General features: G+C 42.3%; 3 protein-coding genes across 4 annotated transcripts; 1 reads left to right on the forward strand and 2 right to left on the reverse strand.

The window, feature by feature from the left end:
- On the reverse strand, positions 1-6,624 carry eif1axb (eukaryotic translation initiation factor 1A X-linked b). 2 transcript variants are annotated; one of them, XM_071546062.1, is made up of 7 exons: positions 6,481-6,624; positions 5,577-5,661; positions 4,234-4,337; positions 3,940-3,990; positions 3,294-3,375; positions 2,568-2,659; positions 1-1,540 (listed from the first exon to the last, which is right to left on the reverse strand). In XM_071546062.1, exons 1-7 carry the CDS (start codon positions 6,493-6,495, stop codon positions 1,535-1,537), a joined length of 435 nt encoding a protein of 144 aa, XP_071402163.1. In that variant the 5' UTR covers positions 6,496-6,624; the 3' UTR covers positions 1-1,534. The 2 variants fall into 2 exon arrangements, with proteins under 2 accessions (XP_071402163.1, XP_071402164.1); XM_071546063.1 differs by having other exon boundaries at positions 5,577-5,660; positions 6,477-6,624.
- Positions 6,625-6,969: 345 nt separating this feature from the next.
- LOC139666751 (zinc finger protein 449) lies at positions 6,970-9,633 on the forward strand. Its single transcript, XM_071546069.1, has 2 exons — positions 6,970-7,260; positions 7,485-9,633. Exons 1-2 carry the CDS (start codon positions 7,180-7,182, stop codon positions 8,658-8,660), a joined length of 1,257 nt encoding a protein of 418 aa, XP_071402170.1. The 5' UTR covers positions 6,970-7,179; the 3' UTR covers positions 8,661-9,633.
- A 7,289-nt stretch (positions 9,634-16,922) lies between these two features.
- rps6ka3b (ribosomal protein S6 kinase, polypeptide 3b) lies at positions 16,923-22,160 on the reverse strand (the record flags this gene model as incomplete). The annotated part of the gene is made up of 6 exons (XM_071546068.1): positions 16,923-17,113; positions 18,223-18,363; positions 18,606-18,723; positions 19,252-19,328; positions 20,355-20,516; positions 22,002-22,160. Coding segments are annotated over 6 exons (780 nt in total), but the record flags the coding sequence as incomplete, so codon positions are not given.
- Between the last annotated feature and the right edge of the window lie 1,692 nt (positions 22,161-23,852).

The following is a 23,852-nucleotide window of genomic DNA, read 5'->3' on the forward strand; positions in this document are numbered from 1 at the left end:
TAAGATCTTTATTGGAAACCCCTCCACTCAGCCTTCAAATATCATAGTACATTTTAATTATTTCAGAAGAACAACAACAGGCCCCTTGTGTGGTCTAGAGCAGAGGTTCCCAAACTGGGGGCTCAGGGACTCCCCAGGGGTCCTGGAGACAGCCCCAAGGGGTCACCCCGGAAAAATATTTCGTTAAATTTCACTGTCTTTTGATTCTCCAGAGGTTAGTACAATCAGAGGATGTGTAGGAACGATGACTCTGATATGAGGTTTCACTGGTGTGTGTGTGTGTGTGTGTGTGTGTGGGAGTGAAATGATTGGGGGGGGAGGCAGGGTCCTTGACATGTAAAGGTTTGGGAACCCCTGGTCTAGAGTGAGACAGAGCGGCCGGTCGGACCACACTTCGCTGTGTCTTGCAACCACAGAGTGAGCCGCTCAAAACAACAACATACAAACAACAAAACAGACAGAAACACAAATAAGGGAAACAATAGAAAAATACAGATTGATTCTTCTTCTTTTGATTTTAGGGGAGAGGGATTGCCTTCATTTGGCCATCGGTTCAATCCAAAACAAGCAAATAACTCAAACTGTGTTTGTCAGTGGAATACGACAGAACAAAAAAACAAATCCAAAAGCTACAGAGCCGTTCTCAGTGTTATCATCTCCCTCCTGTCATCAATAAACAGCTTACAAACCCGTCTGAAACGACATCGAGTGTGTTACCGACTACAGCTACAATGATACAGACTGCCAGACAAAAAGCACAAAATGGTTTATCTTTTTATTTTGCGAATCCAGAGATTCTGTACTTGCTACTAAATTCCCACATAGTGTGAAATCAATATAAATACATTTTTTAAAAAGATAACGCATTAGGGATCCGTACTGTGGGAATATTTGCAGTCGTGGTATCAGTGAGACGGCAGGGGGAGAAGGGGGGGGAGGAGGAGGAGGAGGAGGAGGGGGGGGTCGAGCCTCCATGAAATAGTGAGTGTTTCTTGGACGATGGAGAAAAGAAGACTCCGGAAATGGGCCGGTGAATTTTGTTGACGTTGGAAGCTAAAGGTAAACATCTAAATCTAGATATTCACCCTTCAATGTGATGCTGACGATCAGCCTACTCTGCAATCCGTTCTGAGTGACGGCAGAAAATGCAAAGTTGTCTGCATCTCCTGTCCGTCACCAAGCAGCAGGTCGCCTCGCCTTCCATCCACTACAACTGATACATGTGACAGTCTACACTCTACCGATGCAGGATCTCACATTCATTCATGTTAACAGTGAACTTTAAAGTACTGATGTCGGTTTTTTTCCCCCCTATTTGAAATGCACTTAAGTTGTCCAAAACAAAAAAGACATCTACTGATGGTAAACATACTGGAAAAGAAGTTGAAACATACTGTATATTAATAAACTGGTCTCGGATTGGCATAGGCTGATCTTATTAAAAATAATAATTATTGGTGCGTTGTATCGGCTCAAAAAATCCCAATCGGAGCATCTCTAGTAAAATCCCACCTTTCCCCTCTGGTTTCAGTCCTTAGATCTGGGCAAAGGAGACAGAAAACAGAGAATTAGATCAATACATTACATTACATTCATTCATTCATTCATTCATTCATTCATTCATTCATTCATTCATACAGTAGCTCTTGTTCTCCACTAAGAGAGTGCTTCACATCTGTTGACAGGGTTCACACACACACAAATTCCTCACTTTTCCAGATCTGTTTTTAGCAGAGATAATCTTTATTGTTTTATGCTTTTAACTAGAAGTTGATAATACTGGTGTACACATTCTCAAGGCAAATGACTAATCCCAACTTGTGCTGCAACTAATGATTGTTTTCATTACTGATTAATCTATCGATTCTTTTTTTGATTAATCATTTAGTCTATAAAATGTCAAAAATAATGACAAATGCTCGTCACAATTCACCAGAGCCCAAAGTGATTCTTCATCTTCATCAAATGTCTTACTTAGTCTGACCAGCAGACAAAAAAACTCAAAGGATTGATTTTATAATGATATGAAACAGAGAAAAGCATCTTAGCGTTTGTGAAGGTGTAACCAGCAAATGTTTGGTGTTTTTACTTGATAAATGACTCAAATGATGAATCGATTATCAAAATTATAATCAATTCATTTGATTGATCGACTAATTGATTAAGTGTTTCAGCACTAATCCCAACTGCAATTTTGTGTTTTTACATACTTTTGAAAACATGGAAACAGTCATTGTCATTTTCCATTCATTCCAGATCAGATTTGAACCCTGCTTTGAGTTCTTCACAAAGTAAGCAATAAAAGGAGAACAAGAACTATTGAAATCTGTAGAGGCGTCTCTATTAGGCGTGGGAAGGCTTAGCTATGCTGGAAGATAACTCAACACAGCTGGTGACAACTGCGAGTCACCAGTGATGGATGGGAGTGAAAAGTTTTCATCATGGCTTCAGTAAGAGAGCAGGAAGGCGGAGCTTATTCTGACCTCGCTAAACCAACAACATTTCCTGCAGATTACATCACCATGGAAAAATCAATTGATTAAATAAAGGAAGCTAAAGGAACTTACATCATCAATGTCCTCGTCATCATCGCCAATGTCATCAAACTGGATCTCATCATCGTCTCCAGGACCGAAGGTGTCTGTCTCGTTGATTTTGGCTGTGGAGGAGACGGAGGGGAAAGTGTTAGAGAAGGATCTCTACCGCTTAAAACAATTAGAAAAAGAGTATGGTGAACCCAAGGTGCTTTCAGGTGCCATCTGTAAATTGATAAACTGCCTGTTTATCACTGAACCACCTGATGCATATGAGGTACAAGCATCCAAGTGCAGTAAAGTGAGGAATACTGTCTTCTATTAAATAATTCCACTAATTCCAGTGCTACTTGCAACAGTCAAATTTGCAAGACTACAGCCACTGTGTGATGTGTATTTTCTTGTACAGCTGGACCAGCAGCCTAGCACAGTATACACAGTGAGGTTCGTTTTGGACTGAAGAAGTCCATTTCCCCGTTTAAAAATGCTACCCAACTGGTCTGGAACATAAGGAAATTTAGAGATGTATGACTACACATCGACATCTCATGTTTCTGAGCTTAAGGAACTGTGTTTTTATACCAAGCACAGTAAATGGATTATTCCACTTAATTAACATTTATGCATTTGCGTTGACAATAAAATAAAATTCTGGCCTAAAGTGGTGCTGCAGAGGCAGCACTGCTCAATATTTAATCCAGAAGCTGCAGTGTTGCGTGTTGCAGAGATGTTTTCATGGTGTGTGTGTGTGGAACTCACCGTGCTCCGGCAACTCTCCGTACGCTTTCAAACTGCGAGCCTCGTCTGCGTTGTACTTGAGGATGACGTCAGCTTTGTTATCCTGCAGCAGAGGAGAGACAGAGACTGAGACACAGAGACTGAGACACGGCACTGTGAGCTCTGATGAGGCCAAGTGGCTAATGTATTACAGGACGACACTGCAAAATATATTGGACATTTCCTGCATTGTTCAACTGAAAGCTGGTGTCATGGAAAATGTTTGAGGATCATGATGCAATCAGAAAGGCTCTAAGGAAAATGTTGGTACAAAACTTTCACCATGATCTTCTTGTGGGATGGTTGAACTGGGGATTACTGTATCAAAACCGTATTTGGACCATAGTTAGCCTCAATAACACCTGTATGGAAGACTTAACCCTAACCCTAACCCTAACCTGGGGCTCTACAATTATGGATAAAATATAAAATGATAATCCTGACTATTTTGCTAGATCACAAATTAGTCTTGATGATTTGTGGAACAAAAATATTTTACTGCATTTATGAAACTATAACTATGCCATCTCAGAGCAAAAGTTGGATGAAATGTTATTTTGGTGCCTTCCAGCACAGGCCTGAATGTTGTCAGTGGTTTGGATTCATGTGATTAGAGTGACCAACACACCTGGTAATCTCTCAGCCCCACCAGGATGATGTCCGACGTGTTGATCCAAACCTACAGGAAAACAAAAGATATAAATTAATGTGGCGTCTCTCAAGGTGAAAAAAATGATTGCACAAACTGCACTTTGTGACCCCAACAGACACACACACACACACACACACACCCATTGAGTCCATGATGCCAGATCAACGGCGGCTGACCAACCATTGAGAAAGTGCTGATTCAGCATTATGTCGGGGGGTTTTCCCAGTGCGCTGGTGCCGGTGAAAGGTGCAAAAGGACGGACATTCCTACCTTTTTCCGGAGTTTTCCTCTGATGTGGCAAAGCCGCTTGACTCCATCAAAGCACATGGCCTCCAGACGTCCGTTCCCCAGCATTTTAATCACCTGAGCATATTCTGGAAGACAAGAGAAGAGAGGGTATTTACACTGAAAGCAATCACCTGATTTACAATGAGTCCAACAGTAGAATGATCTTAAATTCCTAGATTACCAACAGAATGGGAGATTAACACCAACCAACAGTCAATTTTAGCAGTGGATACATTTCTCTGCTCTACCAGCTACATTGGCAGGCAACCAGACATTATTACACTAAAAAATCTTGTCGGTTGGCAAAATAGTAGCTAACAAATTTTGGGACAAACCAGTCACTGTGGCTTATGGAAGAAAAAGGTGTGGAAGATTACAGCATTACAAGCTACCAACAGTACGCATTTCAAGTTTCAAGGCCACAACGCTCTGCAACTGATATAACAAAATATTGCTGTGACCCTGAAAATATCATTTCTAACAGAAAAGTGCAAGTTGGGGAAATAAGAGCAGAGGGAAAAAGCAGAAAGGACTTTTCTGCACAATTTTTAGCATAGACGTCTTACTGATGTTCCCACTGGGACAGAGACAGCTCAGTATCATATGTATCTGAACAGGGGGATTCTACTGTTGTGGTTCTACTTCTACAGAAAAGCAACAAAAAAAGTCATTATAGAGAATGTGAAGGAGTGCTTTACAAAGGCACAAATAGGAAAGGTAGCCTAATCCTGGTCTGAGAGTACATACTACCATGGAATATTTTTGTTGCACACCCTGCACACAGACGAAGCCTATCGATATATAATAACAAGAATATCTGATTCAAAACATCAATAATGACAGGATAGCATGCAGTAAGATTAATCGGTCTTCACATTTCCCCACCCCAAGGTCTCCCTCAAACCAGCACAACCTCCCACACACATGGAGTTCAGGTCCATGCGGACGGGGACTTTGGTGCAGAGTTCCTACAAAGTGTCAATTTCAAAATTCCAGACTTTCATTTATTTCATTGATTTGAAGGTTTTGGTGTTCAGTATGATTTATGCTGAGAAAATGTGTAGTCATATGTATACCAGTAAAGTAAAACAAAATTTTTCCATATGTTTCCAAACATTTTATGCAATTTCCAAACTTATCAAGACCTGGAAATGACCATAATATTTTTCGGTACATTTACAGGCTTTCCAGACCTGTAGGAACCTTGTTGGTAGCACCAAGCACTGCAAAAGAAGCCCTAGACTCTTTCCAGACTGTAGGCTGATGCTACCACAGGCCCTCTGAGCCAGCTGAAGGCCAACATCCAGCAGGCAGGCAGCACTCACCCTGGCCGTCCTCCTTGAACACCAGCTCTCTCTTCTCAGACTCATTCTCGTTCTTTCCACGTCGCCGATTCTTTCCTCCCTTACCTGTAAACAGAGAGAAATAACATCCAGTTGTCAAGTCATTTCTAGGCTGTAAGTCACTACTGTCGATTTGATCAAGAGAGGCACACTTCATGTGTAGATATCGGTTTCGATAACTGTTGCGAACTAACGTCAAATCCAGTTTAAAAATTACGGTTTCTCGTGGCCACATTTCCATCCTATGAGAAACCGGTGTATAAATAACTGTATTGGCGTAGAAAAGGAGAATATGAGACAGTAACGCTACGTTTCGGGGCTATCTTGAAGCCAACTTAACGTTACCAGGCTAACGTTAGCTAATTTAACATTAACGTTCATATTACTGACGTTAGCCATCGTATTTTAATGCTCGGCTAATATAGTCAGAGTTTAAAGAGCTAGCTAAACAGTTACCTATCGCTGCCAATTCGGCTAACAGTAATTTAGGTGAAACAAAGTCTCAAAAGGCATGGGCCAGACCGGGGTGGGGTTTAGCTAGTGACTAGCTAGCTATGTCAGCTAGCAACGGCATTACAATGGCAGGTATTGCCACTTATGTTAGCTAGCACTAACTGTTTGGTAACTTTATATGTCCCACAGACAGATGAAGACAAATTAACTTTAGCCAGCATTATCGTGACCAACTTAACGTTAACTGGATGCACCGATTCCACGTAAACACCGACAATAGCTAGCTATATAACTGTATCACGTATTAGTTGCTCGCTAACATTAGCTGGCTGGTGTCACGTTTTTCGCTGCGTGTGTCTTCACGGCGGGCTCGTCAGCGCGAAGACAATTACAACACGAACACATACTTCAGATTTCTCATTCTCTTACCTTTTTTATTTTTGGGCATATTCTTTACACCTCGGTCCTGATATTCACAGTCGGGATAAAACGAGTTACTGTTGTACAATACTGTTTACAATAGTCAGTGAAAGCAGATTTACACCACGGAACGAGTAGTCACCGCTGGTTCGCCGCCGGTTTGCGCATGCGTTCGTCACAACATTCAAACCCGCGTTGCTTTATTGAAAGGGGCGATTCTTACAGAGACAAGGCCCTGCAGTCTCCTACAGTCTATGTTCCAAACAGACAATAAACACGTGTGTACTCTCTACTGAGCTACGAGTTTAACTATTATTTGCTGAATTAGTGGACTGTGGAGGTGAAATGTGCTAGTCGTGTCGTAAATATTATGTTTCCAGGATGTTTTACGTCAGCTCTTCCCAAACAGCAGAGGGCGATCTCTGTCCACGGCGTTTCATCGAGGTTTTCATTCGCCTAGAAGAAAATAGACATTTTGGGAAGAGCTAGCTAACGAAAGCTATGCTTCAGCACTGAGTAAATGCAGATTTTCTTGTGTTTCTGAATATTGAGATATGTTTTTAAAGTCTCCGTTTTTAACAGTAAATAGCCAATTAATGTAAAGTTGAAAAATATTTTCAGGCAGAATATACTTCACTTGACATATTAGATTGCTTGCTAGCTAGCTAGCTGCTGTTTTGTTGTTAGCTAGCTTGTCACGGTGTTTGCTGTGATGGCTGACTGCAGCAGCAGGGTCTTGGTAAATGCTGATTCGGTTCCGACCATGTATTCAAGGGATAAACCTTTCAGCGTGGTAAGAAGAGTGTTACTACCACTGAATTCAATAAAACTGAACAGATTTTGCATGGTAGCCTCATTGTAGTAAGACAGCTACCATATAAGTTGCACCATGATTTTTATGCAATATGTCATACCTTTTATTATATGTTATAAACAAGTATTTTTAGTTATAACAGATGCATGGTGGATATGAATTGTTCTGCTACCTGAAAACCTAAAACCTCTCTCCTCTGTCAGGAGTCTGCTGAGCGCCCAGTGGGCAGAGGTGGGACTGCAGGGACCAGGCCGTCATCCTCAGCCACAGTGGAGAACAGGAACTGGGACAGCCTCGGAGGAATGGACCAGATAACAGTCGTTAGAATAGACGACTCCCACATCGCAGGGTTACAGGCGCAACTGGGGGAGAAGGGGAAAGACGAGGGCGCGGGTGTATCTTGCTACGAAGTCGAATACTCGATGCCCATGGAGGAAGAGCGTGAGATGTGTACGGCCACAGAGATAGACGAGGAAGAGGAGGAGGGGGTGTATGTCATTGAATATTCCAATCCAGAAGAGGAGGGAGAAAGTTACCAATTTAAAATGTCCGTAGACAAACAGCTCCCGACCAAACAGCAGATGAAACGCCCCGTGTCCGGGGAACATTTCAGAACGCCCTTAGATCAAAGGACTGGGTCGAAAGACGAGAGGAAGCAGAGGAAGAACCTGAACAGAAAGAAAGAGGCAGCGAGCTTCTCTTGCTCACTGTGCGGCGCGGTCTTTCACAGCAGCGAGAGTTTGTCGCAGCACGAAGCCGAGCACAGCGACGATACGGACCCAAAGAAAGCGTCTCTGGTTTGCACCCTGTGCCCGCCGCCGGGCAGGCGCTTCAAGAAGATGTCGGGCTTCGCCGTGCATTTAAAGCTGATGCACTACAAGGAGGGGAGGAAGAACTTCTTCTGCACCATGTGCAAGAAACCGGTCCGCAGCCAGTTCGACCTGGACGCCCACACCCGCCGCCACGCCAACCAGGAAGCCGTGTTCGAGTGCGTCCTGTGCCGGCTCGCGCCCCCCGGCGACTCCGAGACGGGACGGCAGGGGTACAGAGGGACAAAGTGGGGCTTGAGGAAACACCTGGAGGCAGAGCACCCCGGGGTGATTCCTCGCTGCGACATCTGCGACAAAAGCTTCAAGACCGTCCCGTCCTACCTGTCGGATCAGTTCAGGCACGTCGGCGTCTCGCCCTTCTACTGCTCCAAGTGCAAAATCTACGAAATGACTGAGAGGGGTCTGCTGGTGCACCTGAGAAACCACAACCTGAAGGAGGAGAAGCAGAAGGGGGAGTGGGAGGCGGAGCGGCCCGGAGGAAACGCCCCGCTGTCAGAAAGCCTCGCCTCCAGTGCAGAAAACTCCGCCACAGACGACTCAGACTCCTGACAGCCGAGCCGCTTCACCGCCTCTCTGAGGATCAGATTAGACCCCAGACGAGTTCTGCCGTTCCAAAATGTTTCAATGTTTATAGACTGGAGAAATAATACAGCAACACCAGCTTAATGACCTTATTGTTGCCAGTTTGCGATCTGTCATTTATGCATCTCTGACTTGTCTGAACTGATCTTTGGATAAGGACAGGACAATATGACGGCTGTCCTGTATGTGAATTTGGGAAACCTGTTTTTTTTTTTTTTTACAATTCCCATTCTAATTTTTTTTATTGTTTATAACTTGTGCCATTTGGTGGACACTTTTATCTGCAGCACCTTGTAGCATCATGTGTAGAGTGGATACATTTTCAGTGGGAATTGAACCCCCAACCCTGCCAATGTTGCTGCCTTGCACTAGTCATTGAGCTCCACAGGGACTGGAACCTCTGACCCTGACAGCAGTGGTGCTTTGCTCTGTAACTACAGAAGACTATATCACACAGACTTTGTACAAATTGTAAATTCTTGATTTGTAGCCAGGTTCTTATTGAGTATTTGAGTCGGTGCATGTTTATGTATTCGGTATTAATATATATGAGTTATTACAGTTTTATCGCAGCTATGATAAAAGTAAATGAAGCCACTTTAATTTTCTGCAGGATGAATCTGCACCTTCACACACACTGGGTGACTTCAGCATCCCATCATGTCAGTTTACAGGGTCTCTGGTTTAAAGTCTTATTCAGGTTGATCTGTTTAAACGAACCTTTGATACCTGAGCTCGAGTCTCCCTGTTGTCATTAATGAACCAGTGAACAGATTATTCCTGTTTACAGAGAGAAAGGTTCACCTGCAAAACAGCATGAGAAGGTTCAGCCACCAGCTCCCCTCCCCTCCCTGTTTGAATGAAGTTACTTCTGATACAGGGGAAATAAATGATGATCCCAATATTAAGTTCTGCTTGCCACCGTGGTTTTTGACATCAAATGTACCCATAATGCTGTGCGAGTCTGAGTTTGCGCTCAGGATGTACGGATATATTGGCAGATTATTGGTATTGGCCAATATCAGCTTTATAAAGCAGTATTGGTGTCTGCTGATATTTGGCCAATTGAGAAATTGGCATTTTTGAGACTTCACTTAATGTCACTTAATACAACTGTCAAATAAGCAACAGAATAAGACTAACATGGTCTTTAAAAACATTATCTGATGACAGGCCTGTCTGAAAAGCTGTACCTGTTTTGCACCTGCTTTTGTACTAAGATTCTTACAAAAATGCGTATCGGTATCGGCCGATGTGGGTGAGGAAAATATCAGTATTGGCCTCAATAAACCGTATGGGTTCATCCCTAGTTTGCACAGATGGTGAAAACCAGAAGTGAAAGCAGTCAGATGTTTCCATGTTCAATATGGGAGTAAAGCAGGCATCAAACAGGTTTCTCTCAATCAGAGTTTGAGTTGAACCAGATTATTCTTGACTGTTTATGACAGTGGTTCTCAACGTGGGGTCCGGGGACCACCAGGGGTCCTTGAGGGGGTTCCAGGGGGTCCCCCAGCAAACTGATGAATTGTTAAACTTAAGCATCATTTCATTTACAAGAAGTTAACACAATTAGAGAATGTATAAGAATGACTATTTTGATCATAGTTTCTCTGTTATCTCTCTACCTACAATACAGATAGTCTTGGAATTCTGGACAAAATCATATCTAACAATAAAAATATTCTCAGATTTAGGTCCAAGAGACAAAATGTCATCAAATGGGGGTCCGTGGGTCTAATGTGGACTAAATTAGGGGTCATCGATATGAAAAAGGTTGAGAATCACTGGTTTATGACATTTCCGCGCATCGACCCAAAGCCAGGTTGCTTAGTTGCTGAATTTCCCCAATGGGATCAATAAAGTGCTATCTTGTCTTTAAGTCAGCGGATGAAGAAGGGAATCCTCTGTGTGTGTAAACAGCCTGAGGCGCTTTAGGGGAAGACGGCACGGTGCAGCTCAGTTCAGTTCGGTGATAAAATCTCATATGGCTCCAACTGCCTCCATCTGTTCTCCGTCCCCTCCAGTGACTCCCTGAGATGGAAGTGGGAAGTGTAAAAGCACTTTACATTTCTGCTGGAACGCCTCGTTTGCATAATGTCAGCATTAGTCAGACACTGTTAACAACAATAATAATAGTAATGTAATACTTAAAACGGTCTCCTTACTCCATATTCACCTGCTGCCATAAATGTTCATTTAAAAGCCCAATGTGTAATCCAAATAAAAAAAAGTGTCGTTGCAGCAGCCTTAGTGCCAAACCTAAAAACATTTGATTGGAGGCATTTTACTTGCTGACATGTATAAGAGCTATTTATGAAGCTAGAGTTTACACTTTTATATTTGGAAACAGTGGGGTAAAATAACAACAACCTGATTTTTCATCTAAAGCTCAAACTCTTCAGGAAGACATGAGTTTAATTCCAAAAAATAATCCATTACCTGCTGAAAATCAAAACTTTTGGAGAATGTAATTATTGGGAAGTCTTGGAGTCTGGAAGGTGCAGAACCAAAAAGGGGGTTGAGCTTGATGCACTAAGAGAGAAATCATCTGTAATGATTTGTCTTTATTGAATATTTATGAATATGTGGTGACATTCAGTTGTTTTTTTTAATGGATGTATAATGCTTCGGAATGAAACCCTTCAAATGTGTATTGGGCCTTTAAAACATGATTTAGAGCGTTATGTTTCCTCTTCAACATTATCCTGATGTCTTTTTTATTTTCTCACCTAATTAAAGGGCAATACCACTGATTTTCAGCATTGTGAATTGTTGTGAATCCTTGCTTCTACCTTAAAGTTTCCATAGAGAGTGGAACTGAAATAGAAGGAAAAGGTTGCTATGGCAGAACCAAGGAGGATTATCAGAGGGTTAGAGTCACACCGATAGATCAGTTTGCTGATATATGGGGCCGATATTGGGCATTTATTAAATATCAGATATCGGCCGGTCGGTGTCGTTCACCTCTGATATGATGGAGGTTCCTTCCTGACCACAGATACAGGAAAACAGTCTGGAAAACCTGACATAAATTTTATTTTCTGCACATTTTTATTAATTACAGAAGTGTCTAATGATTTTTTTTTTCGTAGATTAATTAATAATTTAAAGGCAGTAATGTCTCCCAGAGTTTATTGAATAGGTCACATGGCGTCTTAAAGAGCTGCTGACACTAAAAGAATCTCATCAGCCTGGGTTTCAGTGGAGTGTTTTAGTGTCCCATGATGCTCTAAATGCTGTTTCAGAGGCTTTTCCACCCTGACAAGAAGAAATTTCTGGGGGAAACACTGAATAATTGGAATTTTATGGCACAAAAATGGTCAAATTTAAATAAAGAAGATATTATAGTGCTACTACTCTTCTCCAACTTCCCACTTCAGTCTGGAAATGACTGAAAATGATCAATGAAAATCACCCCATGCCTCGTTTGCTGAACATCCTTTTATTATTTTTAATAGAAAGTCCGACTCTCACTGCAGATACAAAAACAGAGAGCTGGACTAGCAGCAGGGCTGAATGCGATACGGAGCGGCAGGAGGTCGGGACGGCCTCTCTGACGGGACAAAATGAAGAGAGGAGGAGGGAGCGGGGGTGCAAATAGAGAGAGGACCAAAGAAAAAAGCAATTCCCCTGTTTCATAATTGGAGGAAAAATCATTTGAAGACACATTCCTTTTACATTCCTTTCCCAAAGCTGTACAATGAAAGACGAATATGAGGCAAAGATGCTATGCACATTTATATATATATATATATATATATAAAAACAATGACAAAGAAATGTTTTAACTTGTGTTTTTCTCTGAGCAGTAAAGTTACATCCCTTATGACAAACATTCAGATGACCAAGGAGAGGAAGTAGACTAGATGTTCCCACAGCACTGAATCTTAAATAATTCACCTAATGGTTAATATTCAGAGGGTTCATGATTAATGGATGTTACAAAGCGAAGGACGAGAAGAGTGGGAGGTATAAATCCAATTTCCACAACTTGTATTCTTGTGTTTAGAGCTGGCTGATTGTCGACACAGGACTGATCACCATTCCTCCCACTACATCCCCCCGGTGGGACAACTGACTGTAGCAGAGGCACAGACAGACACAGACGAGGTCACACCGATGATGATCTGATCCACCGGAGGAGGCAATGAACCACGACACTGATAGGAAATGTGCATAAAGGCCCGGAGCACCGCAAAGGACTTCCAGGTGACGTTACACATCCTCTGGCGGCCATGTTGGAGGGCCACAGATCTCGGGTGACAGTGAACAGCTGATTGTGTTTCCAAACCTACGATTTGTCCAAGAATTCAGCAGATATGGTTTCTGTGCTGTTTCTGACTGAACTGATCATTTCATCACTGATCCATCTAGAGCTGCAACGATTAAGCGATTAGTTGTCAACTATTAAATTAATCGCCAACTATTTTGATAATCGATTAATCCGTTTGAGTAATTTTTTAAGAAAAGTAAGTCAAAATTCTCTGATTCCAGCTTCTTAAATGTGAATATTTTCTGGTTTCTTTACTCCTCTATGACAGTAAACTGAATATCTTTGGGTTGTGGACAAAACAAGACATTTGAGGACGTCATCTTGGGCTTTGGGAAACACTGATCCACATTTTTCACCATTTTCTGACATTTTATAGACCAAACAACTAATCCATTAATCGAGAAAATAATCGACAGATTAATTGACAATGAAAATAATCGTTAGTTGCAGCCCTAGATCCATCTGATTGATTTAGTGTTTAGATAATGTCAGCTTGTTAGCTAGCTAACCATAGCATCTGGTCAGCTAACCATCACTGTCTTGTTGTTAACGCATCTGATTAGCACACTAGCTAACCTAGCTAGTAGCAGCTAGCATTAGCGTGTTCACATTAACATCAGTGTGTTTGCTGGCTAGTTAGCTAGCTAACAGTTTGTTCAGGTTAACTGAGCTGACTCTTCTCAAGCTACAACTCTTCATGTTTTGGAGTAGAGACTAGGGCTAAAGACAAGACAGTTTACTGTGTCACAGTAACCTACATTTGGAAACAAATCCACCTTATCACACTATTCACTTTTACTGAGAACGTTACTGAATGGATCTACAGCCACACCACAACAAGCTGACTCAGCTGCTCTCTGCTTCTTGCCTGGTTATAAATTTAGACATTATTTGTGCACAGCTAATCCTCCAGTGGACCTCCAAGATGGCGGCAGACAGTCAGATTTGTGACTCAGTTGCAAAGCCTCAGTACAAATGGAATGTTTTCATATCTAGCCGAGTGCTGCTGAACATCACTGAGTGATCTGCTACACTTTCAGTTATTGAACACAGGAACAGTTATGCTTAGTTTAAAGGGATTGCTGACAGAAGATTCTTTCTATCACAAACATGAACACATTAGGATTATTACATGCGGTGCATGTGCATCATAACCCAGTGGACATAATGTTGGTCCTATGGAGAAATGACGCCTGACCACCTGCCATTCACTTCACTCTGTGGATCTACAGGAGTTAGCTGAGTGAAGACAGATGGCGAGATGTGAAGAGTTTTATCCCAAAATGAGACGTAAAGTATTTGAACAATGTGACACCTACTCTTTCAAAATGAACGATGGAAACAAACAAAAAAGATAGTAGGTCCATGGATGACAAAATAACATCTTTAAAGATTATTAGGGGCAGTGGATGATGAACTTTGGGTAATTCTTGTTTTCAACATGGATATATGGCGTTTTGGAATAGAACTCTTCCTTTCACTGGGGCAGGTCTGTTTCTGGATAGGACCCATCATCTCTCTGTCCACATCGCATATCCGATAAAAGCATCCCGGGATCCTACTGGAACACACCGGCCTGTGTGCTTATGTACATCGCTCTCCTACCGGACATATAAAACGCATTGTCTTATTTCATAGAAACCTGAGTTGCTCAACGCATATTTACAGTTCAGCTCCCTGTCTGTCGCACACACAGAGATCATCAGTGCTTCACACACACTCATACAGGAGGTCAGAGACTGATCCGGTTTTCAAGTGTCTTAATAGTTTGAGTTGGTGTGCGGCAGTAGAGGCAGAGGCAGGGAGCTCTCTCTCTCTCTCTCCGTTCCTCTCCTCTCCTCTCCGAGCGCGGGGTCCAACGTTTTCGTCTGCCGTGAGGAAGGAAGCGTCCCGCCGCTCTGTCACCGGACAGCAAGAGAGCGCGGCGGCGAAGGCGAGGGTGAAACGTGTTGGGTAACCTGTACACCTTGTTGCCAGGTAACCAGGACATCCTCCTCACACACCCCCCACCACCCACATTCTCCTCCTGTTGGTTGTGCAAACGTCACCCGTGTCCTCGTGTCACCCGGTGCAGCCTCTTTTGTAGCCCGAACTGCCTCAAGGTGTCGCTGTTGTTCATTCATATTTACTGACACATCTAAAAAAAAAAAAAAAAGCTGCACAAGGCAAGATTTCTATGCAAAAAATAAACCCGTTTTATCAGCCTAAATCACACTGCGATAGAGAAGAGCGTCCCATTTCCACTAACTGACACCTTCCAGGAATCCAAATCTGATAAGAAGTTTTTTTTCCCCACCACCTCCACCCCTCCCAACCACTAAGAAGAGGTCACATTACATGATTTCTGGGTATGGAAGTCTTTTAAACTTTCAAAAAATTCAAACAGTAAATGTGCTGTTGCCACTTGGCGACACCAAAGTGTGAAGTTGCCTTGTGCAGCTTGAAGTCAGTGTGTGACAAAAAAAAAAAAAAAAAAAAGGCGAGCGAAAAACCGGTTCTAAAATATTGTCTTCCACTTTGATGATATAGAAAACAGATACAGTATATGTCGAGAAAAATCACGGAAAAGCTCGATTTCATCCTCAAATTTAACTTAAGTAAGTTTAAGACACAGACTGCTAGATTCCCAAGCCAACTGCTGGACACTCTGGACCAACGCTTGACTGAGGCTGAGACTTAGCAAGTTGATTTTTGTTCATAACATTTTCCCAGAAGGGTAAATACTGGAAATTGGAATCTCTGTCTCTGCCTGAGCCTTACCAAATTACTTCTGAGAAAAAAAACTTGTTTCTGAGTGACTTCTCTTTATAAATCCCCAAAGAATCACATCGATACCCATTTTTGACGAGCCGGTTTTCAATGCACGGTATGCCACCAAGATTTCCTCCAGGGTTTTTACTAGAGCTGCAACGGTTAATCGATTAGTTGTCAACTATGAAATTAATCGCCAACTATTTTGATAATCGATGAATCGGTTTGAGTAATTTTTTAAGAAAAATAAGTGAAAATTCTCTGATTCCAGCTTCTTAAATGTGAATATTTTCTGGTTTCTTTCCTCCTCTATGACAGTAAACTGAATATCTTTGGGTTGTGGACAAAACAAGACATTTGAGGACGTCATCTTGGGCTTTGGGAAACACTGATCCACATTTTTCACCATTTTCTGACATTTTATAGACCAAACAACTAATCGATTAATCGACAATGAAAATAATCGTGAGTTGCAGCCCTAGTTTTTACACTGCGAGCTCTGACCGAGGATGCAGGTAAACAGGAATGGAAAACGGCGACATCGTGAGGCCGAGGCTGCTCTTTTCCTAGAGGGGAGGAGTTTGGGATGGAGAGGGATCGCTGATGGGAATCCGCTCCGTCTTCCCGCGACGCCGCCGCCCCTCTTCCTGTCCCCCGTCTGCTGACACGGGCGTCTCAGAGGCTACTTGAGGTTTAAATGCATCAATCTACAGCTACGCAGTACAATAACGACAGTATAATAACAATTTTTAAATGCATACATTAGATTACCATGATTTCTATCAGATTTCCCCCGTTGCGTGTAAATAAATACAGCTCATCTGTTTTCCTGACGCACGAGTTCTCTGGGTCTACGAGGCAGCGCTGATTGTCCGAAGCAGGGACTTTCCCACCGCAGATAGAAAAGGGTCGACGGATTTTCGTTAACAGCTCGGCGCCGACTTAACTCTCGACTGTCGATGGGTTACGCTGACGCTGAGGTGGAACCAAAAACCGCACAGACCCCGACGAATTTACGGTAAGACAGAAGATGAACTCTGGAATAGTCCGTTAAGGTTCGGGACGGGACGGGACGGGACGGGGAAGAGGGCGGTTTCTGTGCTCCTATTTGGCGTTAGCGGTTCCTATAGGTCCATCAGTAGTCTGTCCCGGCAGACCAGAGGGGTCCGACGGGGAGCAGATCGAGGTCAGAGTTGACAGGGGTGGGGGAGGGGGAGTCGGGGATGGGGACGGGGTGGGGAGGGGAGGGGACGGGGGGTTAAAGGTCATGAGGTCACAGAGCGGTGGAGGTGATCTTCTTCACCCCCCTCCGCTGGGCCAGGGTGGAGCAGCCCACAGGCTCCAGGACGGGCGGGACGTTCCTGTTGAGGGCGGAGTAGGTGGCTGCCATGGCGCCCTGGAGGAGAGAGAGGAGGAGTCAGAGAGACAGACTCAAATCTGACTTCTTCACATATCCACTACCAGGCGGATTGTTTCTCTAAAGCTTGCACAGCAAAAAACTATATAGAAATCCATCTTTTCTGATTAGATTTCAGATTATTATTTTTTTTTGTAGGTTTGTAGATGCTGACAATACAAACAAAGACACAAGCAAAACAACAAGACAGTATTATCACATGTGGAAAAGACATAAAATAAAACATGACAACCACAGTGAACATCACATGTTGACAAGGACAAGCGGTTATGGGTATAATTAAAGAGTTATAAATTTGAAGGAGGGCTGAACGATTTTGAAAAAATATCTAATTGCGATTATTTTGACTGATATTGCAATTGCGATATGATTTGCGATATTAGAGGGAATGATCATCATTATTCTCATTTTCATTGAAAAACGTATTAAAATGATTATGGTGGGATCTGTACCAAACAAAGATGTTTTCTTAAGTCTGTAGAATATGATGTGTAGGCCAGGACATCTCTGCAGCACCACAATATTTCATTTAAAATGGTATTTTGACACATTTCACCTTTAACAAATATTGAGCCTCCTGCGATTTGAAAATTGCAGCGGGCCATATTGCGATTTCGATAAAATTTCGATTAGTTGTTCAGCCCTAATTTGAAGAGCTGGATGAATGCGATACAAACATGTTCTGCAGAGGATTGGGGGTGTTACAGACATATACTGTGATAGAATTCAGATTAGATTTAAACCACATTTATAGGTGGTTTGAAATGCAAAACAGCAAACATTGGAAGAGAGAGGAACAGCGGAGCCTGGACAGATGAAGAGGGTTCATGAAGGGTTCAACGGAATAAGCAACCCAACCTCCTTGTGACTGTCAGTAACCAGCCTGAGTCAGCATGCACACGCCTACGTCGTTACCATGACGACTAATGTTGTAAACACAGCAACAATGTGGACAGTCAGCCAAAGAGACAGACTCAGACAAAACAAAAGACTCAGACGTGCAAGAGACAGTCAAAGGCATCTGTGTGTGTGTGTGTGTGTGTGTGTGTGTGTGTGTGTGTGTGTGTGTGAGTGTGAGTGTGAGTCACCTTGACGAGGTGTGGGGCGTCCTGTCTGTTGAGGGTGTACTTGGGCAGCTGGTCTCTGTGTGTCACCCAGGGGTGTCGGAGGACCTGGCCCGCCGTCAGCCGCTGGTGGGGGTCGACGTGCAGCATCTTGGACACCAGGTCCTGGGGGGGGTCAGAGGTCACACATGAGCTCAGGGGCAAAAGGTCAAAGGTCCACCTCACAGAACCAGAACCCATGTAGAACCCAACGACAACAAAAACAGAAGAATAATTCTGGAAGAGTGACATCCCTCCTCTAGGCATATATTTGAAAATGCTTTCCCTCTTGAACAAAATGGCCACTGCTAGTGCCAAGTGTGTGTGTCTGTGTGTGTGTGTGTGTGTATGTGTGTGTGTGTCCACACCTTGGCCTCTGTTGAAACAGAGTTCCAGTATCCTCCAGTGAGGGAGAACTTCCCGCTGCCGATGCGAGCCAGAATCTCCTCCGGTGTGTCTTCTGGACCGTTAGCGAACGGAGTGAAACTGGAGACGGACGGGAGAAGAAAGGAAGGGAAAGAGAGGAAAGGATGAGATGGAAAAAAAGCAAGAAGACAGGTTAACTAAGTAATCTTAGGAATAAACACACGTGCACATGAAAATCTTGACATTTTGTACTGGGAGAGTTGTATAGGCTCTTAACATTAAAAGGGGGAAACGTTTACTGCTTTCTCTAGCTCCATACTCTAATAATACTAGTTTTCTCTGGAGGGAGAGAGTGTTTTACCACCTGGGTTATAGTCCAGAGTCTTCCTGCAGTGTGTGTTGCAGAAACACAAGCAGAGGGTCAAAACACCTTTGATCATTGGTCACAGCTCTTAAAAAAAGCTGTGTACTTGTGAGTTACTTTATATCTTCCAAACATCAGCCGAGGCAAGACCTTGCACAGAAATGTAATATCTGACGTTCTGGCACAGTAGTATTTTCTTAAAATTAAAATTGTCCCAATGATAGAGCTCCCCTGAAACTCACTCACTCACACACACACACACACACACACACACACACCCCTACCCTGTGAGCATGGTGTAGAGCAGGACTCCCAGACTCCAGATGTCGCAGGCTGCATCATAGCCTTGTTTCTTCAACACCTGCCAGACACAGAAAACAACAGCTTCCCATAAGCATACTGTGTTTTAGTTTAAGTTAGAGTTTAGGCTTAGCAATCAGCACAATTTCGTATATACGTAAATAAATGTCTATTTTGCTGTTTGTTGTTTATGTTTCCAGTTTGTTTGGAACAAATAGAAGAAGAAGAAGAAGTGGGTAGTTAGCCGGTAGTCTCATCTTTAGTTTAGTTTAGTGTGGTTTTTGGTTTAGGCTGGGTTTACTTTAGTTTCACAGTGATAAAACATAGAGGCAAAGAGATAAACAATGCCAAAATAAACATGTAACGACAGAAACACAGAAAAATACTTTTGTGGAGGTGAATTAGAAAAAAAAAAAAGTCTGCTTCTCAACTTATCTCAACGTAACACTTTGAACTGCAGCAATCCATGTTGAATACAAATAGATGCTGAGTGGATCCTCTCTATCGCTAACTGCCAAGTAGTGTCTGAGATTTCAACTGCGAAGTCTTCCTCCCATAACTCCTTTAGATGATCAAGGGCAGGTGAAGCAACCATTTGAATCATACTATACAATCTGGATATAAGGCCCCTGTCTAGTGGATCTAAATGTATACACTCCTCTATCCAGCTATCGGGTGGAGAAGATGGGAAGCAGGGAAAGTGTTTTTGAACAAAGCTGCGGATCTGCAGATATCTGAAAAAATGTGTTTGTGGAATATCATATTCCCTCCTTAGCCTCTGGAAGGAAACAAAGATATTATCTCTAAATAAATCTTTAACACAAGTTAACCCTTTCCTTGACCAAGCCTGGTAAGTAGAATCCAAGAGAGAGGGAGGGAAGAAAGGATTGGCTGTGATAGGGATGGAGGGCAACTTATCTCAACGTAACAAACAAATTCTAATATGCTGGCCAGCTCATGAAACAGAGAGAGAGACTAGTGGAAAAAGCGAAAGAGAGAGAGAGACAGTGTTAAGACAGTGACGGACAGGGAGAACGAGACCTGAAACCTGAAATCTAAAACCTGAAAGCGAGAAGCCCGGCCGTACCTCCGGGGCGACAAAGTTGGCGGTGTAGCACGGCGTCATGAGGAGGCCGTTCTCCGCCCTCAGCTGCTTGGCGAAGCCGAAGTCGCAGATCCGTATGGACTCAGCGTTCCCGCTCTCGTCCACGTAGAGGATGTTACTGGGCTTCAGGTCTCTGTGCACCACCTGTCAAAAACACACACACACCAGAAGGTTAGGACTGGTCTGGGTGTTTAGTTTGCTGACTTTCCTTTTGGGATGGACTGCACCTTTAAAGCTGCAGTAGGGAAGATGTTTATGTGAAATTACAGCCGTCCCATCCCCACTAATTGAAATGCTGTCACCAAATTTATCCAAATTTACAAAGTTTTCTTGTATTTTCGTATCAAAATCCCTTTACTTTTACCTCCTGGAAAACAGCATATTTTTTTGTTGTTACTTCAGGTGTAGCAGTAGGAATAAAACTTACAATCCCTGCAACTTCACAGCTTTCTTGAAAATTACGGTGGCTGTAATTTATTCAATTTGAAGAATCTGGAATTTGCACAAAGCATTTCATAGTTTCCAGTTTTGTTCTGGTTCAACATGCCCACGAATTACAGAAGCAAGACACCTTCAATGCAAATGTTTCCTTGTGACTTTAAAGCTGCTCTAGGCAAGATCTGAATGTAAAAATCTACTCATCTTCTCAACCTAAATCACAAAGTGTGGCTGCAATAGAGCAGAGTGTCCCATCCTCCCTAACTGAGACACTGTAGATTCACTTCGTTTACCCAAATGAAATTACAGTGTCTATTATGGTCACTTCTGCACCCACGGGAAGTGATGAATTGAAAAGAGTGAAATCCGATCTGCCTCCTAAACAGCAGCAGAGAAAGCTGGACTCACAACGTTAGATCTTCTCCTCTCTCGTCTCTTTGGTTTCCTTTGGTATAAAACATGAGCGAGCTGTGAGACGTTTACTGACTCTCACTGCACAGGACTTTTGGAGTTCAAGTTTTTCAAAACAGTTTCCTCGGCAGCGTTGCGAAATCGCCTAGTGCAGCTTTAAGATGCTGGACTGGTGTTGACTATATGAAAAATATATGCAAGAACAGACATGTGCGAATGTACACATTACACCACACACACACACACACACACACACACACACACCAAGGTTATTATAGTTTTGCATTTTTCATTAGTTTTTATTTTTATTTCGTTTTGACTTTTTGTTTTCAATTTCAGTTTAGTTTTAATTAGTTTTTAAAGCGGGTTTGCTAGTTTAGTTTAGTTTTTATTTTTTGAAAATGCTTAGTTTTAGTTTAGTTTTTATTAGTTTCAGTGTTAGTTTGAGGTTTTTTTTGTAATATGGGGTATTTGTCAGGGGCGAGATTCAAAAATTCAAAATACTAGGCTTATGTATGAAATAAATTGACAAAGACGAAAACGAAAGACATTTTCTCTATAATTTTAGTTTATTTTAGTTAGTTTTGTAAACACACAATACAGTTTCAGTTAGTTATCGTTATTTTGTAAAGCCTCGTTTTTATTTTTATTTCAGTTAACGAAAATGTTTTTTCACACCTAGTTTTCGTTATTTTGTTAGTTTTCATTAACGATAATAACCTTGACACACACACACACACACAGACACACACACACACACACACACACACAGCAGCCTACCCCCTGGACGTGCAGGTACTCCACGGTCTTGGTGATGGTGTACAGCACAGCGCTGGCCTCTCTCTCTGAGAAGAACTTCTGTCTGAGGATTTTGTCCAGCAGCTCTCCTCCCTTCATCAGCTCCGTCACCAGGTACACCGACCGGCCGTCATCGTACACCTGCAGCACCGACACACAGCAGAGCCTCACTCATCTGGATCGACTCAACACTCGACTCTAACCCAGTTCTCTAACCCATGAGGACCATTAGTGTTTTATCTAATCTGATCTAATCCAGTGGGTTCAGACCTGGAGAAATTAGCAGCTGGTTCAATTTTGAATATTCATAGTTCCATCAGATCTTGTGCATTTGTAAATATGCGATTGATTATGTGATTATGGCAGAGGTGTGACCAAGTCAACTTTCACTCGAGTCCCAAGTCAGTCTCAAGTCTTGAGGCACAAGTCTCAAGTCAAGTCCCAAGTCTAAATGTAGATTACCAAGTCAAATCCAAGTCATTAATGTCAAGTCTCAAGTCTAAATGTAGAACAGCAAGTCAAGTCAGAACAAATCAAGAGTCCAGTATCAATTTAATATCTTAAAGAAAACTAAATATCTAGGACTTTTCAATGCAATATGGTTTTAATAGGATAAAAACTTGGTAAGAGCATCATGAGTTTGATTTCTATAATCAGTTTAGAAACCTTTTCAAGTCATCAAAGTACAAGTCAGAGTCAAGTCCCAAGTCACCAGAACCCAAGTCAAGTCGAGCCTCAAGTCTTCTCTTCATGCATCAAATCAAATCTCAAGCAATCAAAACTGTGACTTGAGTCCAGGTCATGTGACTTGAGTCCCCACCTCTGGATTACAACAGAGACCTTTGTAGGAACAGGAGAACCTATAATCACAGTAAAGAACAAACTCGAGGACATTATTGCTTTCATACAGCGGCTCTTTTCTTCAAAGTAGCATGAACATGAGAATAAAAAATGGAAGAGAGCAAGAAAGATCACCAACTAGCTCTCTGTTTAACAGTTTGCATTACCAGTACCGCCTGTAAAACATGTTTGACCAATCAGATTGCTTGGCTGACACGATAAGAGACACAGAGCATGGTATAATGAATAGTTAAAGACCTAACAGGCGCTTGATTTATCTTCTTGGACAGCCAGGTGACTCATTCGCCTGTTATCTGCTGTGTTCTGTAACACAGCAGCCAGCAGCCATCTTAAATGAGGAACTGAACCGAATAACAAGGCAGAAGTATAAATTATATTGTCAGTTAGTTACAGAAAGTGACGCAAGTGAGAGCGGTTTGTTCCTGTTGGGGTTGGGCACAGAAAAACCAGTAGAAACCAGTAGAGTCAGAGCAGGAGGCTTCACTTTTTCTGTCCACCGGCTACAGTGGCTGGTTCATGCCAAAATTCACCACATACTTTGACCTAGGGCTGGGTGATAATTCAATATTATCATTTATAATCTTTCAGTGGAATCATATGGTGATGATTTGGTGATTTTGGGATATCGTGACATACAATTCTGCTGTCTGAACTGATGATAACAAGCAAATTCTATTTTAAAACTCTGACAAAATGAGGTATGAAATATGTTAAGGATTATTATTTGAAAATTTCAGTTTTGTTTGACATCTATATCTAGATGTCATCTACAATAAGGGTCACTAAGTTAAGGGTTAGTTAATGCTTAATAAGCATTAACTAATCCTTAATTAACAGTTAACTAATGTGTCTGGTAATCATTTACATGTCACTTACACATCATTTCATGTTAACTAAGGTGTTAATTTATACATTATTTACTAGTAATCTTTAGAAACTATTAAATAATGTATAAATTAATACCTTAGTTGA

Source organism: Centroberyx affinis, unplaced genomic scaffold (assembly GCF_046629955.1).
Source record: "Centroberyx affinis isolate AG114_WGS23_722 - 3 ecotype Tasmania unplaced genomic scaffold, CSIRO-AGI_Caff_v1 ptg005106l_1, whole genome shotgun sequence".
Taxonomy (NCBI): domain Eukaryota; kingdom Metazoa; phylum Chordata; class Actinopteri; order Beryciformes; family Berycidae; genus Centroberyx; species Centroberyx affinis.

Excerpts from the sequence above, each read along its gene's own strand:
- eif1axb (XM_071546063.1), bottom strand. Across the intron at positions 4,338-5,576 it reads GTTCAAGGAGGACGGCCAGG|AATATGCTCAGGTGATTAAA; the intron begins GTGAGTGCTGCC and ends CTTGTCTTCCAG. Across the intron at positions 2,660-3,293 it reads CGGAGAGTTGCCGGAGCACG|CCAAAATCAACGAGACAGAC; the intron begins GTGAGTTCCACA and ends TCTCCTCCACAG.
- LOC139666751 (XM_071546069.1), top strand. The coding sequence starts at position 7,180 with ATGGCTGACTGCAGCAGCAGGGTCTTGGTAAATGCTGATTCGGTTCCG. Across the intron at positions 7,261-7,484 it reads GGGATAAACCTTTCAGCGTG|GAGTCTGCTGAGCGCCCAGT; the intron begins GTAAGAAGAGTG and ends CTCCTCTGTCAG.